The sequence below is a fragment of the Psammomys obesus genome, unplaced genomic scaffold, assembly GCF_907164565.1.
Source record: "Psammomys obesus unplaced genomic scaffold, mPsaObe1.curated_primary_1811, whole genome shotgun sequence".
NCBI classification, from domain to species: domain Eukaryota; kingdom Metazoa; phylum Chordata; class Mammalia; order Rodentia; family Muridae; genus Psammomys; species Psammomys obesus.
Window position 1 is genome coordinate 5,909,097 of NW_026596466.1, and position 18,466 is coordinate 5,927,562.

An 18,466-nucleotide genomic window follows, 5' to 3' on the forward strand; every position below is an offset into this window, starting at 1 on the left:
AAGATTCCCTGCACTCTGCCCAAAGTTTGGTTATGAGTCTCAGAATCTGCTTTGATATCCTGCTGGGTGGAATCTTTCAGAGGGCCTCTGTGGTAGGCTTCTGTCCTGTTTCCTGTTTTCTCCTTCTTCCAATGTCCATCCCTTTTGTCTTTCTGAGTGAGGATTGATCATCTTACCCAGGGTCCTCCTTCTTGCTTGGCTTCTTTAGGTGTACAGATTTTTGTAGGGTTTTCTTATGTTATATGTCTAGTATCCACTTGTAAGTCAGTATATACTGTGTGTGTCTTTCTGCTTCCAGGATACCTCACTCAGGATGATCTTCTCTAGTTTCCAGCATTTGCCTGCAAATTTCATGATTTCCTCATTTTTAATTGCTGAGTAGTATTCCATTGTGTAAATGTACCATAATTTCTCTATCCATTCCTCAGTTGAGGGACATCTTGGTTGTTTTCAGGTTCTGGCTGTTACGAATAAAGCTGCTATGAACATGGTTGAAAAAAATCTCCTTCTTGTGTACTTGAGCATATTTTGGATATATGCCTAGGAGTGGTATAGCTGGATCTTGAAGTAGCACTATTCCTAATTGTTTGAGAAAGCACCAGATTGATTTCCAAAGTGGTTGTACAAGTTTACATTCCCACCAACAATTGAGGAGGCTTCCCCTTTCTCCACATCCTCTCCAGCATGTGTTGTCACTTGAGTTTTTGATCTTAGCTATTCTGATGGGTGTAAGATGAAATCTCAGGGTGGTTTTGATTTGTTTTTCCCTGATGAGTAAGGACTTGAGATTTCTTTAAGTGTTTCTCTGCCATTCTATATTTCTCTACAGAGAATTCTCTAGCTCTGTACACCATTTTTTAATTGGATTATTTGATTTGTTACTTTTTAACACACAGTACCAAGTTCTGCAGCTGCAGTACCACTGAGCTGACTTATTGCCTACACCTGCATTTGCCCCAGCAGGATCAAATTGGAGAGTAGAGGACAAGGGAAACCCCTGTGCTTTCTCCTTCTAGAGAGTGAGTGCGCCTTCAAGTTAGTGCTTGCAGAGCCCCAGATCCAGAGTCCTTCTATGCAAGCAGCCAGACATCAGATCCCTACCACCCACACCCCCATTGTGGGCAACATAGGGATTCTTGGGACAGCATTCTCAACATTGAAGCCCCTGATCTGTGGGTCTACCAGTCAATTCCAGGCAAACAACGCCTGACGCCCAGACAGATATTCATTCCAGTGGCCTGTAGGCCACTGAGGTATTCAGGGAATTTGCACCTGGGAACAGTGCCAGTGTCACATTCCTCCTTTAGGTACAGCTGAAACACCAATGCACACTCTCAAACCAGTGAACCTCTCTCATATTCCTGAAAAATAGTCCAAAAACCATAGAAAGAGGTACCCAATCTGAAGTACAGACTCCAGGAACAAACAGTGAGGGTTTCAGATAAGCAGATAGCCAGAGGCCTGCCTAAGAGCACACCCAACAAAAATCAGGACATTATGGCTTCACCAGCAACCTCCAAAATCAATGGACATTTCAATTCATCGGAAACACAGGAAAACAACTTTAAACAATGCTTATCCAGTTATTAGAGACACATAAAGAGGAAATGAACAACTCTCTCAAAGAAACAGCCACACAAGTGGAGGCAAATAAAGAGGAAATGAACAAAGCACTCAAAGAAATACAGGCAAATACAGCCAACCAAACAGAGGCACAGTTAGTGGCATATAGAGAAAAAAATGAACAAAAAAAATAGAAGCCATCATAGAAAGACAGGAATCCACATTAAATCAGATGAAGGAAATAGTGCAAGACATGAAAACAGAATTAGAATCAATAAAAAAAAACACAAATAGAAAATCCTGGAGCTGGAGAACTTAGAGAAAAGATCAGGAATCACAAAGGTAATCATCACCAGTATAATACAAGAGATGGAAGAGAGAATCTCAGGTGTTGAAGATACACTTGCAGAAATTAATACGTCTCTCAAAGAAAAAGTAAAATCAGAAAAGTTCCAAAAACAAAACATCCAAGAAATCAAGGATGCCATGAAAAGACAAAATCTAAGAATAATAGGACCAGATGAAAAAGAAGATACCAGGCTCCAAGGTCCGGAAAATATTTTCAAGAAAATCATAGAAGAAAATTTTCCCAACTTAAAGAAAGAGATGTCCATAAACATACAAGAGGCCTATAGAACACCAAATAGACTAGAACAGAAAAGAAACTCTTCACATCACATCATAGTCAAAACACTAAACATACAGAACAAGGAAAAAATATTAAAAGCTGCAAGGGAAAAAGGCCAAGTAACATATAAAGGTGGACCTATCAGAATCACACCAGATTTCTCATCAGAAACTATGAAAGCCAGAAGGGCCTGAGCAGATGTCATGCATACTTTAAGAGACCACAGATGCCAACCCAGACTACTATACCCTGCAAAGCTTTCAATCAACATAGATGGAGAAAACAAAATATTCCATGACAAAACTAAACTTAAACAGTATCTACACAGCAACCTAGCCCTACAGAAGATACTAGAAGGAAAACTCCAATGCAGTGAAAACAACTATACCCCAGAAAACATAATATATAAATAACTACACTACAAAAAATTACAATAGAACAATGAAACACAGTAACACCAACTCTACAACAAAAGAAATTAACATTCATTGGTCACTATTATCTACCAACTCTCCAATAAAAAGACACAGACTGACAGAATGGTTGCAGAAACAGGATCCAACATTCTGCTGCATCCAAGAAACACACCTCAGCAACAAAGATAAATGTTAAGCATTTCTTTAAGTCTTTCCCTGCCATTTGATGTTCCTCTACTGAGAATTTTCTGTTTAGCTCTGTACCTCATTTTTTTTAATTGGATTACTTGACTTGTTGCAGTTTAACTTCAGTTCTTTATATATCCTTGATATTAACCCTTTAATAGGGTTGGTGAAGATCCTTTCCTAATCTGTAGGCTTTCATTTTGTTCTGATGGCAGTGTCCTTTGCTTTACAGAAGCTTTTCAGTTTCATGAGGTCCCATTTATTGATTGTTGATCTCAGAGCCTGTGCTGTTGGTGTTCTGTTCAGGAAGTTGTCTCTTGTGCCAATGAATTCAAGGCTCTTCCCCACTTTTTCTTCTAACAGATTTTATTTCCTTTCAATTCTCACTCCCCATTCAGGAACTGTTCAACTCTGCTGGCAGGCTCTGGCAGTGATGTTTAATAATTATAGTGCAAATTCCTTTTTTATACAAACAACAGGTACATAAAGATTCATAGACACAGATTACAGACAGACAGAGAGAAGGCACAGAAAGAAAAGAAGAGGAATCAAATGTGGGCTTTCTCTTGGCCAAACTAAGCTAAGAAGGAAGTACTAACATGTTTTGAGATTTCTGAGAATACCTTCAATGTACTTAACTGACATGAGGACTGGGAGCATATAATTGAGCAATTTCCAATTATATTTTATGTAATAGTGTTTATTATATACTATTTCCTTAATAATTGCACTGTGTAAGGGGAATATTGATGAAAATCATTAATGATGCAAAGAGACAATAAGCGTAATACAAGAGAAACTTGAATTTATAAAGAGAATAAGTGATTTTTACCCTCAAAGTGTTTATGAAATATAATTCACCCTCTATAGTACACTGAGATTCCAGAACAATGAATATTCATGTGTCAAGATTTACCAATGTAGCCTTTGTGCCAATATTTGATGTAGTTTTCAATGAAGACAATCAGAGAAACCAAGCAAATTTAAAGCCACCTACTCTATTGCATTATAGATAAACAACCATGACCTCTGGTTTTACTAAGAATATTGGCTTAGTTACTTATTATTTTCCTAGAGAAGATTAACTATGAAAAAGTCAAAATATGGGTTAGCGTTAACTACTGTGAACTGTCAACTGAAGAGTTTACTTATTTTCCCATACCCATTATAGATACACAGTTTATCTTCCTATTGGTGGTAGGGTCTACCCTACCTCTTTTCCTAGAACATAAATACTTCAGATAGGTATCACAGTTTCATAAATGGTCTCAGAAAAAGAACTCAACCCTCACCTGAAAGGAAAAATTAGAGAACAGATTTCTTGAAGGAAAACAATGGACCTGATTCCCAACTTTTCTATGGAAATGTGGGCACTGCTGTCTACCGTTCTGGTGCTCCTCTACCTGTGAGTAACTGTTTGGCCCCCTCTCCTCTGTGCTGCTGTAGTTGTAATGATTCCTAGGCCCTTGTTCCATATTGGAGAACCAAAAGTTATAATGCAGTTGAAATCCATACTTCTGCATCTATACACATTTCTGCTGTCAACCAAACCATTTATCTCACTGTGGTTTTCAGCCAAACATTATCAACTCTTGTTAAAGTACCAATGTTGTGAGATGTTCAGCAGCATGCTTAAAATTGTTACAAGCAGCTGTTTTTATAGTTTGATTTCTGTCATTAGTCTGTCATTTGTTTGTCACATTGAGAAGGGAGGGTTTGCAGGTTCTAGAACTCACAGTGTGGGAGTGTACAGTTGAGATGTTCATGATTAAACTTAGACTCCAGCTTGCTTGTTCTTGGATTACTGTGAGTTAATTAACTAAGTGCCTATGACTGATCATCTCAGTACAAAAAGCTGACATTGTGCTTCCTAGGAAGAAGCAGGGCAGAGAAATGATGTTTTATGTAGTTCATGCCCTCATGATGTAATTTGGGAAACACATGGTGCTGTTCATTTTTCCTTGGGAAAATGGAAGGAAAACATTCTATGACCTCAGTACGGTGCCACCGACAGTCAAAGATAGCCATTCCTCCAATGATAGACAAGAGCTCATGAGCTCATTACAGGAGTTTGTTTGACATGTTACTTGCAGGAGCATGAATGGCTCATCTGCAGCCTCAGAACTCCACATCTGAACACATGATGATGACTTGCAAAAGCTGTATCTTTAGAACACAAACTTATTTTTATTTTGTTCATATGAATATTTTGCCTGCACGTTTGTATGTGCATCCCATTGAAGAGTTTAAGTTAGCCTGGGTGACTCCATTTTGAAATAAGGAGACATCTTGACCAGGAGCTAAACTCAGGTACCAGGAAATATCACAGAATGTGCACCTGGAAGAAGACAAAGTTAGCTCTCCAAGCAACAGCCTCCAGGAAATATTATAGAATAAATGTTTAGTAAAAAATAGAGACAATCCACCCTGGTAATTGTGATTACCCAATTCTGTAACATCAAGGCGTGAACCCCCCCTGCTTTCTCTCATGGAAACATGAACCCCCCCTGCTTGCTCTCATGGAACCCCCTCCTTACAGTCTTTCCCTTTAAAAACCCTGCTCACTCAGGGTTCGGGGTCCCACTTCTCTTCTGCTGTGTCAGTGAGACTTGGGTCCCGAGTTCGATCACTCTCGTAATAAAGCTCTCTTATTCTTGCATTGAGTCATCTCCTGGTGGTCTCTGAGGGTTCTGTGATCCTGGCATTACATTTGGGGACTCGTCCGGGATGCCTCAAGCCCTCTAGCCCTGGAGAGCTTACTCCTGCAGGTAAATGTTTTGTGTTGTCCGAAGTTTTTTGTTATATGGTTTTGGTTAACCCTCAGTCAGGGGGCAGAATACGACTTTGGGAGATGTCCAAGACAGCCACTGCCCGAGGAGGTGTCAGAGACATTTCATCCTCTCACCAGTTTAGCCATTCGGAACTTCTGTGGCAGGGAAGCCGGATTCAGGATCTGGTTTTTACCCATACGGTATTTCTGTGGCAAGTAAACTGAAATGGAATCAGTTTTAACCCCTCCAGAATTTCTGTGGCAGGAAAGCTGGAATGGGGATCAGTTTTAGCCTTTCTGGAACTTCTATTGTGGAGAAGTCCGGGAAAAGCCAGGTTTTTGGTTTTACTTCGTCTCTGCGTGTGATTAATTGTCTCTTGCTTGGTGTTGTGCCAGGAGTTACTGTTTCATTTCTGTGATTAATTGTTTGCCGTCTGATTTGCTTGGTTTTATTTCTGTTTGAAGCTGCAGCTCTTTTAATTTCTGTGATTTTAGTTTTGTCCCGGGATACTAGCCCAGGTACAGGCTCTGATTTATTGTGTTTAGTTTTCCTTTTGCCTGAGACAACCAGCTCCATCTCTGTGTGATTTACTGTTTGTTGAAATTGTCTGATTCATTTCTTTGGTTTCTTTTTGATGAAAAGACTGACTGACGATATGGGACAGACCCCTTGACTTCATTCTGACTCATTTTAGGGAAGTTAAGACTAGAGCTCACGGTCTTTCAGTTGATGTGAGGAAAGGAAAAATGCTGACTTTTTGCAGCTCAGAATGGCCCACCTTCATTGTGGGCTGGTAGCCAGAAGGAACTTTCCACCTTCCCACTGTCTTTGCTGTAGGAAATAGAATCTTTCTGAAAGATGAAATTTGGTTTTGATTTTTAAAATTATAGTTATACTTTGTGATTTCATTTCTTAAAAGGGTATTTTGAAATTGCAAACACAGGTTTAAAAATATGTTTATGGCTGTAAAATATTTTAAAGTTTATTAGGCATTTTAGACAATGACCATGGGCATTCTAACAGGAAATTTGAAAACAGTTTCTCAATCCTTTGGGGAAGGTCAAAAGACTTTGGTATTTATTTTTTCAATTTTACCAAATAAAACCAAGCCATACTATTTGAGCCAATTAAGAAAATAAAAAAAGGAAAATTGTAGTTTTTATAATGTATTATGTTAGAATGATAAAATAATGAAAAGGGTTCTGATGGAAACTTTTATATGGTCTGAAAATCAAGAAAAATGTGTGGTTAAATCAAAAGAATAAATCTGGGAAAAGCCTAACCTGAAGGGTATAGAGTTATAGAAGGTATAAATTGTATTTTTTTTATACCTGCAAGCATGATTTGAAAAAGAACTGTAAGATATGTTGCTCTTCATTTAAAAGGCTGATGCTTCTTCAATACAAAATGTTTTTTATGTTTTTTCTTGCAGCTCCATGTTAGCCCAGGATTATATAAGGTTATATTTAAGTTATTGCCAACTATTATAAAAATATATGCCTGGTTGCCAGTTCCTATATAAATGATTTAATGCTGTTTCTTTCTGGCTGATAGGTTTGAAATGGCCAGAATTATCCATCTCTGCTAAGGTTGCCAGATGTGTTTAGTTCTCGGTTTAGTGTTAACAAAATTTTTGTCCTTTTTGCTTTTTTGCTGTTTAGTTTTGATGCAATATGATAGGATGAGCAAGATTTGCTGGTCCTCAAGCTTGTCAGAGATGTGATGAATATGGCATTTTAACATGTGTAAGTAAGCTTATTATGACAGAGAGGCCCAAAATCCTGGTAGTAGCTCCCCAAGATCTCCAAGAAGATTTGGGCACAATGTGACTCTGGATTATGGTATGCTAACCACTGGGCAAGACTGCCCCAACTGGCCCACTGCTAGGGCCCAGCCTAAACTGTGGACACCTGGAGAGTCAATGTTTCACATTGTTAAGGGCAAGGTGAGGCCATTCTCTTGTTTCTTTCTTCACAAAAACAGTCCCTCATCTTCTGTGCCTGGTCGCTGGACCACCCTGCTCATGATGCCAGGAGACCACAGGAGCCAGGGACAGCTGCGTATGGTGATGGACTGACTAGTTGTCACTGTCATTTTGATTGATACATGGATCAGTACATTTATTTGGCTCATAATTTTTCCTTCTCAGGTCTCTGATCACATTGGTGGCTAAGCTAAACTAATGTTAGCCTTGCAGCTAAAGAGCAGATAATTAGATTTATTGGTTAATTTACTAGTTAGTTAAAATTATTAAGTACTAGGTTTTCTGTTTTAAAAGGCAAACAGATTCATCTTATCTAATTGCTTTGCTAAGAAAAGTTCAAGTATTTAGAGTTTAGCACTAAAGCCATTAATGTATTTCTGCCTAACTTTCCAGTATATAAGAAATGGCATGATGTCTGATTACCAACAGCTGTACCCACAGTTAAAATGTTAAAGTTTCATACCATGGACACATTTAAATTACTTATAAAGGTTACAAAACAAACAGCTAAGAAGAATTGACACTCATTCTGTTGGATGCAAGTTTATCTGTTATTCACAAAAATTTATTAATATATTATTTTTTTAGTCTTTCTATATATTTCCTTTTGCAAATCAAAAAGTCATGAGACTTGACTCTGACATAGCTCAAATGGACCGCAGATGGTTTTGGTTTTGGAAGTTCTCAATTTTTCCATTTATTAGACAAATTTTAACTTCTGTTTCTAATTTGAATTTGTCTCAGCACATTTTCACCTGGTTGAGACTGAAAGCTGAAATCTAAACTTGCTGGAAGCTGACATGATTGCTCACTGCCTCCTCAGATGGATCAACTAACCAAATGCTTCTGAGGACTGTCCCACTGCCCAGCCTTTGGATGGCATTTCAGCCTTCCTTGCCCCTGATGGCAACAGTCCTATTGTCAGAATTGAAGCAATTTCTGAAAAAGAGACCACGGCCCAAAAATCCCACCTACTGGCTGAAATGCTAAATCAAAGGGAGTTCCCTGACATTAGCTATTATTTTGGGGACCTGCTTAGCTGGAGCAGAAATAGTATTGCAATACTGGTTGTGCAAAGCCAGAATTATAACAGTTCAAAGGCAGAATCTTTTGCTTTTGGTCATTTTTGGATTATGCTTGCTTAATAAATTGTTAGGATATATTAGACAAAGATTAGGGATTATACAGTTGATGGTAATGAGAACCCAGTACTATTAGTTTAGAGCTGACCATGGACTGTAAGAGCCCAAGGTTGGCCTCTTTTAACAAAAAGGAGGGGAATGAAGAGTTTAAGTTAGCTTGGGTGACTCCATTTTGAAATAAGGAGACATCTTGACCAGGAGCTGAACTCAGGTACCAGGAAATATCACAGAATGTGCACCTGGCAGAAAACAAAGTTAGCCAGAAAACAGAGTTAGCCCTTCAAGCAACAGCCTCCAGGAAATATTACAGAATAAATATTTAGTAAAAAAATAGAGACAATCACCCTGGCAATTGTGATTACCCAATTCTGTAACATCAAGGCATGAACCCCCCTGCTTTCTCTCATGAAAATATAAACCCCCTTCTTGCTCTCATGGAATCCCCCCTTACAGTCTTTCCCTTTAAAAACCCTGCTCACTCAGGGCTCAGGGTTCCACTTCTCTACTGCTGTGTCAATAAGACTTGGGTCCTGAGTTCAATCACTCTTGTAATAAAGCTCTCTTGCTCTTGCATTGAGTCATCTTCTGGTGGTCTCGGAGGGTCCCGTGATCCTAGCATTACACCATGCATTTCAGGTGCCAACGCAGGTTTAAAATGCATTGGATTTCCAGGAACTAGAATTGTATACCAGTGTGAGACCCCACGTGGGTCCTAGAAAGTATAAGTGGATTTTTCTACCACTGAAGCAAATGCTTTTAAATGCTCAGCCATTTTGCAGCCCAAAAGCTGTGTCTTGGAAGCTATGCACAATTTTCAGACTGTGGGATAGGAGAAGCCTGGTCAGGAGGCTCTGCTGGCTGGCTCTCCTCTCTGCTGAGCACACTCACTGTTCCCTGCTTATATGACATTCAGGAGGGATCTTATGGATCTTGCATTTTGGGTTGCTCACAGTGGTGAGTTGTGTTCACTTCCTAATTTGGGTGATCTGCTCAGTAATATTCAAACTTGAGTTTAGAAATTATGTTACATACTAAGTCTAGGACTGGAACCATCAAGTGTTAACCTAAAAGTTTATGATAAGAAAGCATGTGACAAGAATTATTGCTATGCATTTTTTTTATCTTAAGTTCCATCTACTATTTTACTTTTAGTCTTTGTATCCAAGGGGAAAGAAATCAGTATGTATTTATATACTGGCTAAATATTATCCGTAAGTGAGAACATAAGTGAATATGTACTTTTATGAGTGTACATGTGTGAATATCTATATATTGCATATATATGGATAAAAGTTTGTATTTACATGTTAATGTATATACATACGTGTATGAGTGTGTTTGTGTGCCTGTGTCTGTTCAATAAGCCCATGATCCATTTTTCTCCTTTATCTTTTAGTTATGGGACCTCTTCCCATGGACTGTTTAAGAAATTAGGAATTCCTGGCCCTAAACCTCTGCCGTTTGTTGGGTCGATGCTTGACTACAGGAAGGTGAGTGATGTTGGGTTTCCTACTTTGTTTCTTGTGAGTGTGTCATTTACACAAGTGTCAGGAAACAGGTGTCAGTCTCTCAGTGCAAATGGCCATTGGGATGAAATGCTGAGGCTTTCAGCTTTCAGCTTTCAGAATTGTTTGTATTATACCAAGATCATTGCTCTGCCATCTCTCATGTTTTTTGACACATTTGGAACTTCAGATTTGTTTGAGGTGTTAATCCTGGATGTTGGCACAGCACCTGGAGCTAAAAACCCGATGAATAGAATTCTGGTGCACCAGATTTAGGTATTTTCAGTACACATTTCAGAAAAATACAGTTATATTAATTTAGGATTTAAAGAAAATGCATGTCAGGACTCCTGAGTGACACTCATTGACACCAGAGTTCAACAACAACATTTGTCCTTCTTTCTGAGTGGCTCTGGGACATGCTCATGGGCCACATAGTTACATGTGAAGGATATGCAGATATTAGAATACTCAATATAATTATGATAGCCTTTGTTTTTATTCCCAAGGCTCTGGCCAAGCTTCTGCCACCTATGACTTTGTGTGTGTGTGTGTGTGTGTGTGTGTGTGTGTGTGAGAGAGAGAGAGAGAGAGAGAGAGAGAGAGAGAGAGAGAGAAAGGCACATTGAGATGTCAAATAAAAACATTTGGCTTTACTCATTTTATTTCAAAATAGAATACATGACTTTAAGGACTGAGAATGTGAAAGATGAGATGATGTTTCCTATAAACCTCAGATATTTAAACAAAATGTAAATCAGTATATAAAAAATAATTATTTGACAAATTTGTAAAAAATAATTGTGAATGAAATACTATACACACATATATAATACATACACATATGTAACATATAATAACATATGCATACCCATACACTAAATATACACATATACACATATAATTTGTCTTTTGAATTAACACAGGGACTTTATGGATACTTTCTAAAAGGAAGGGCTCCTGGGCTGTCATTCCCAAGCTCATACCGAATGACCCGTATCAGTGTCTGTGTGCAGAGCACACCTTTGGAAGAGTTGCTTTTCCGAATACTAAGTCTAATTTATCAGAAAGTAATTCTTTCAAGACAAAGGCTTCATTGTTTAATTTCCTAAGTGTTTCCTGCATCTGCCCCATATGAAAAAGCAATAATTTCCATTTCATTTTCAGATGACTTCTTTGTTAAATATCCTCTGAAATATACTGTTTGCCCTTGTTTTGTCTTAGTTATAGGTAGTATGTCCTGCAATGAAGACTGTTGTACAAATGATGACAATAGATTCCTGTATCTCCTTACTCAACCTCTCACTTTAGGGTTAATGATAGGGAGTTGGGTATGAAAGCCAGGCCTTGGCTCATGCTAGGCTGACTATAGTCCATAGGAATGAGGGTTCCTAATGTTGAGGTATTCATGGGGAAGACCAAAGATGAGAAAAAAAGGAGACAAATAGGTGGGACTGCTTGTTCTTTCCACCTCTGTTCTTCATTACCAGAATGAGAATGTAGATGCAAGTAAAGCCTAAAAAGGAAAAGAGGATACTCTTTTGAATCTCTCAGCGATTCTGTCCCCCCTCTTTTCTGTCATGCAGTCCCCCAGTCTGATACTTCACGTCTGCATCGCAGCAGTCATTGACCTTCAGCATTTCTCTTATGCATGAGCCCCATGTTGTGCACAGTTGCACTTGACCTGCAGGGACAAGGACTCCAAATGGCAAAATTGTGCACGTGGAGGACCAGAGACGAGAAGACGGCAGATAGGTGAGACCCGCTGTCTCGTATGAGCTGGAGACTTTACCAAGCACTTTTATTAAGCAGCATAGCTTCTAACATGATATTTGCAGGAGAAAATGGCAAAGGCCAGCAGCGAGATAAATCAGACAATGTTGGTAAAGGGAACACAAGATACAACAAAATACCTCAGACAAACTGGCGAAAGAGTCTGATCCCAGTACACTACAAACTTGACTCTTTTGAGGAACAGACTCCAGCCTTAGAACTGAACTTGGCACATCTGCTCCTGGACAGAGACACAGAACTAATGTTTCCTTTTCCTTTCATCATGGCCTCTGAGAAAGTGTTGCATAAGCTGGCCTGTCTGTATGAGGCAAACACTCTACAGGCTAATTTCTATCACTTGCTCAGAGACCTACTTTCACAGTTTAAAATCACAATGCTGAAGATGAATTTCAGTCTGAAGGTATTTGTCTAGCATAGACAAAGCTCCAGGTTTGATCCTAGCACAATATAAACTAGAATGGTGGCACACAGCTGTAATCCCAGTCTACCAGTGAAAAATCAGGTAGAACAGGATTTCAGGGTCACCCTAAAAATTCAGAGAGTTTGAGGCAAGGCTGAGATACATGGGACTCTCGCCCCCAAAATTACAATCAACACTTAAGCACAAGGTATATGATTTTTCCAAGCTTTAGAGGTGAAAACACAAACCAAGCATTCAATTTTATGTTTGCTTTATGTTAGTTGGTATCTCTTCATCTATCCATTTTGAGCACAAACACTAAAAGGCCAATCTATTTTGCTTGCACTTACTCTTCAGTTAACATTACCAATGCTATTTATATAAATCTAATATACTTTGGGATAAATGATATCTTCAAGGTGCTGGTCAGACTATAATTCTAGGGAAGCCATCAGGTGAGTGAAAGGGTCAATAAGCAAGAAGGAAATAGATACTACACAATTTTTTTTTAATCTTCCTGACTCAGGCCTCTCAGGCACCTAAGGAATAGAAAACACAGTGTTTCGGGATTTCAGAGTAGATACATAACCAGAAATTTAGCACAGAAAAAGAAACAAATGCCTCCTTTAAATAAAGAGATAGAAGTTTTGGAATGCACAATACTTTGACAAAAGAAATCATGAACATCTCCAAATCCTGATTGTCAAGCATCCCCTCTATTTTCTTCTCTCCACTCAGAGACCTTTTAACCACTAGTTAGAGAAGTAAAAACAAACAAACAAACAAACAAACAAACAAACCGGTGTCCTGGTATTTGAGTCATTCATTTCTCGGTTAGGGGTCAATACATGTAGAAAGATGACGCTTTTTCATCTTATTTCTCTCCCCAGGGTGTGTGGAAATTGGATGTAGCATGTGGAAGAAAGTATGGGGACATGTGGGGGTGAGTCCTCGGGAGATTTCCATTGAGCCGGCACACCGTCAGCCCAGAGTGACACAATCACCCAAAACACGTTTGTCTGTTTTGAAGTGTCTGAAAGCCGGTCCTGCCCAGGTTGCTTATGTTCATTTAGGTTGTGACCCCCAGTCTGAAAGTCTGAGGATGTTGCAGGTAAGGACTTGTCTGCATCCTTTGATGATCCACAATATCTAGACTTACTCTGTCCCTTGTCTTTTAAGGGATCTTCACTCCATTTATTCTTTCTTAGGTCTCCTTAAGTAGTGTGAAATGCATTATTTCAGCCACATGAAATATGTGCTCATAGTTCATGAGAGTATCTTCTCATAGTGATGCACATTTGGGTAAAAGCAAAGATGCAATCTGCGAAACACAAATTTGAGGAGCTGGGTAGGAAATTGCCTGTTACGGGCTGTGCGGTCGTATACCTTTTGGCTCTTTTCTTGGGTCACCAGATTACTATCTTTAATATCATTGGGCTCCCATCCTTAAGTTTATCATTTTGTGTAATTACAGCTCTAATGTTCTTACTATCCTTGACCTTGGAATATAAAAGCTTAAAATTCAATGTCATCTGAACTCTGATTTGCATTTTGGCATTCTAAGCACTCCTCTCTTCCATGATGTTTTTGAACTTTCTCACTGTTCCTTCAGCCTTCAATGGGTAGCTGAAGATAATTATCACCTGTTCTTTCTCCTTTCACCCTGATGGCTGCTGGGATTCTCAGATTGCTTGTATTTCTGTTTTCTTCACAAAGTCCAATAAATGTTTCCATGCACTTAAATTAGTAAGAACAGCGTGCTTCATTCCCAAGCGTGGATGGAATCTCTCAGATGTATCAGATGCTCAAGTTTAGCCCTAACTAGTAAGAATTTTAAGAGATATTTTGTTGCTATTTATTTCATCCTTGCCTGGGTTGTGTTATTCTCCATTTCCTGAGCTAACTAGTGGCTTCTGTAGTTAGAAAGCCTAAGCTGAACTAGAAGCGATTGTTGCTGTGCCTTGTGGAACCAGAGGTAACATCAGAATCAAAGTTTAATCATCTCTGTTTTCCCAATACAGGATGTATGAGGGGCTGCAACCCACCCTGGGCATTACAAGAGCAGACATGATCAGTGAAGGCTAGTGAAGGAGTGTTACTCTGCCTTCACAAATCGGCGGGTAGGCCTTGCTTTTTAAAAAAATGTGAACAATATGCACACTGAACAGGTTATATTTAGAAATATATATGTAAACACATGACAATTTATGAGAAAATTGGCCATCAATATGAAAGAGATCAAGAAGGGGTGTATGGGATGCTTTGGAGAAAGACTTGGGAATGGAGAAATGTAATATAATAATTCCAAAAAATGAAAATATGAGCATTCATTTTAAAATTCTATTGTGAGTGGCTAAGGATACAGCTCAGTGGTATAGTGCTTACCTGGCATCCATAAGGCCTGGTGTTCAGTATCCAATACCACAAAACAAAAAAAGAAAAAAATGCATTATCGTGAAGTAGTTATGGATTCATTTTAAGTTGCCAACAATGTATAAGGAAGTTCTACATAGTCTTCATGTAGTTTTGTTCAAAGGGGCCCTCAACCTTCCCCAAGGAGAATTTTTCCTTAAAAGAAAGGAAGAAAAGTCTGTGAGCAAGGCTGGCCTCAAAGCCAGTCTGTGAGACTTGTCTGCCTCTGCCTTCCCGAGTACTGGGATTATAGGCGGGAACTACCACGCCCAGCTAAATGAGTGTAGTTGATATGGGCAGCTTAGAATGATACTTTTATACCATTTTAATGAAGTATAATTTCTTACAAGTCCACAACTTCTCTTCTTCTATCTATCTATCTATCTATCTATCTATCTATCTATCTATCATCTATGTATCATCTATCTATCTACCTATTTGTTTATTTTTGAGGCAGGGTCTCACTATATACCCTGGTTATCCTGTAACCCACTATGTAGATCATGATGACTGCAGACACACAGAAATCTGCCCACCTCTGTCTCCTAAGTGTTAGAATTGAAGGTGTATGCCTCCAGGCCATGACATCCACTTCTTGAATATATAAAAATATAGATGAAGACACATAAGTACAAACTTCTGAGTCCACTCAGTGTTGCCTGCGTGTGTATGTTTTAGAGATGACTGGTTAGTATTGAACAACCCATCAGAATGTTTCACACTAAGAAAGACTAATTCTTCCTCTCTCAGCTTCTGTTAATTGCCTTTAGCTCTTGAATCTAGGGGTGTGTCCCATGAGATTTTCCCCATTTCTGCTGTTGTTGGAATTGTGTAGGTCTTGTTTAGGCAGTCAGATTGTTAATATTTCATATGTGTACTAACTTCCTTGGTATAGCCAGCAGCCACGATTTCATATAATTCTTGATTCTCTGGTCCCCTTTCTGCAGTATTTTCTTAGCTTTATGTGTAAAAGTCGCATTGTATATATATCATCTGGGGGAAGAATACTATGGAGAGTTGTTCTCGTCTTTTTACTACTTCTATTTTTATGTAATGTTCTCCTTGTGTTTCAAATGAGTCTTTTTGATGAGCAGAGAGATCTACATTTAGCTAAAAATAAGTTTTGCAAGACAGTTAAGTAAGTATACTGTTTTAGAAGAGTGAGCAAATTTGGCTCATCTGTACCATCCATAACCTCATTAGTACTTTGCATTGAGGTAGGTTTTCACTACCAGGTATCAATTCCCTCCTTTAAGAAGGCGCTGAGTCCAATTAGACACCTGTTGACTATGTACCAATATATCAGTGCCACTGTTGCAGCGTTAGGGATAACTTGCCGTGACACTCCTTGTTTTGGTCCATAGGCACCTTAACTAGGTAGGACTGTTGATTGCTTCCTTCCATTAATAGTTTGTACACAACCATCTGGTAATATGAAAGCTAGTCTTCAGTGCTTTGGGGTCAGTTACAGCTCAAATTCTCTGAGTCTTTTGTCTAAATTACATGGTATCTTCAGCAATATGCACTTATCTTCAAACTCTGGGACGCAAACAAGAGCAATACCAAAAGGAATATATATGTTTATATTTATACTTTTTCATATATGTGTGTGTGTGTGTGTGTCTGTTTGTGTGTATTCCCTTAGTATTTCTTGACCAAGAGCTCAAAGGAGGATTCTCATGGCTGGCTCTAGTCTCTTGCTCTTGGGAATATTATCACCTCAAGTGTCATAAGTTCATGTAATGTATACATGTACACGCACAAATATCATAACATAGTGTAATTATAAGTAAGTATAAAGTAGTAATTCCTTACGCCTCTACCAAGTGTTCTAGTGTTACGTATCCCTCCTCTTGCCATCTTCTTCTATATTCTCGTTCCTTTCTCTTACCCAACTGAAAACACTCTATTTTTCCCATTATCCCTGCATATTACCTGTATTCTACTATTTCTCTCAAGGAGTTCCCCTTTTCATGATCTCTTTTTATTGTCTGTGGTTACTCCCCATTGTATACGCAAATCTGAAGGTTTGGAACTAGAAACCACAAATAAGAACGAAGATGTGCTGTTTCTCTTTCTTGGTCTGGGTTGTCTTACTCAATAGGATATTTTTTAGTTCCACTCATTTACCTGCCACTGCTCCAGCCCCAGTCTGGGAAACTTTTAATGAATATTTATTGAGACATTAGCATAAAACAGGCAAAGCAAGTAAGAGGTTGGTAACTATGTGCTGTTTTACAACTATTGAAAAGTTTAAGTTAGCCTGGGTATAACTCCATTTTGAAATAAAGAGCCTTCTTGACTGGAGCTGAATTCAGGTACCAGGAAATATCACAAAATGTGCACTTACCAGAAAACAAAGTAAACTCTCCTAGCAACAGATTCCAGGAAATATCACAGAATAAATACTTCATAGAAAATAGAGACAATCTCCCTGGCAATAATCAATAAGAATCGGTTGGGAATTGGGTGGGAAAATTCTCCCCAATGTTTCAGATATAGTTTAGAAAAATAGCAATTGTGATCATGTGTCTTAGGCCATTGTGCCTCAGAGAAGGTCACCTCGCCCCTCTAACTTTTATCTACTCCCGTAACATCAAGGCATGAACCCCCCTGCTTGCTGTCATGGAAACATGTGCCCCCCCCCGCTTGCTCACATGGAAACCCCCTGCTCACAGACTTTCTCTTTAAAAATCCTGCTCACTCAGAGCTTGAGGTCCTTCAGCAGCTTCTCCACTGCTGCGTCAGTGAGACTTGGGTCCCGAGTTCAATCCCTCTCATAATAAATCTCTCTTGCTATTGCATCAAGTTATCTCCTTGTGGCCTCTGCAGGTCCCATGATCCTGGAATTACACTATAAAGATAACCAATCCCATGTGGGGCAAAATATATTTTTCTTGGTATTGTAGCCTTTTGGTCCAAGTGGAATCATGAAAAAGGGTATCAACAGAGCTGAGGATGAAGAATGGAAAAGACTTCGAACATTGCTAACTCCAATTTTCACTAGTGGAAAACTGAAGGAGGTAAAGAAAATGAATGACTGTTGTAAATGTAATAGATTCTATCTGAGGACAGGAGAAAGTAATATTCTTTTCAAAGAGATGTTCCTTTGAGTTTTACATTACTAAGAATGGTCTTTTTTCACTTTAGGTCTTATACACGCCACCTAAAATGTGACTGTCTTCCCATAATTGTCAGTGTCTTGCTGTCTGGGGAACACAGACCTTCACATTAATAGTGAACCATGCCGTGTTTTGTGTTTAGATGTTCCCATCATTCAACAGTATGGCGACGTACTGGTGAAAAATTTAAGTCAGGAAGTAGAGAAAGGCAAGCCCATTACCGTGAAAGAGTGAGGAGTGGTGCATTCATTTTCTGGGGACTCTGTGACCCATCTGGAGATGGCCCCTGCCTGCCAGGTAGCTAATGTTCCCAGGGTTAAGTTATTCCAGAGCCAGAGTAAAGGAAGGGTTTGATGTTACCCTGTTGTGAGCTATTTGAAAAGCAGTAACTCCCAGATTATCTTGGTAGAAAAAAAATATTCCCCTCTGTGGACATCAGACAAAATTAGGTTATTTGTGTGGTCTTGTATATTCTAGAAGTCAAATTATCTAGCTTAGAAAAATACATAATCTTGGAATAGCTGCATTTGTGGAGATTGGCAG

At 38.9% G+C, this 18,466-nt stretch overlaps 1 protein-coding gene across 1 annotated transcript in view; it reads left to right on the forward strand.

Moving 5' to 3' along the window:
* Nucleotides 1-4,127: 4,127 nt before the first annotated feature.
* LOC129670112 (cytochrome P450 3A6-like) overlaps nucleotides 4,128-18,466 on the forward strand; it is a 31,619-nt gene continuing 17,280 nt past the window's right edge. Inside the window, 7 exon segments of the mRNA XM_055598547.1 lie at nucleotides 4,128-4,198; nucleotides 10,087-10,180; nucleotides 13,280-13,332; nucleotides 14,411-14,466; nucleotides 14,469-14,509; nucleotides 17,711-17,843; nucleotides 18,066-18,153. Coding sequence (XP_055454522.1) covers nucleotides 4,128-4,198; nucleotides 10,087-10,180; nucleotides 13,280-13,332; nucleotides 14,411-14,466; nucleotides 14,469-14,509; nucleotides 17,711-17,843; nucleotides 18,066-18,153 — 536 coding nt within the window.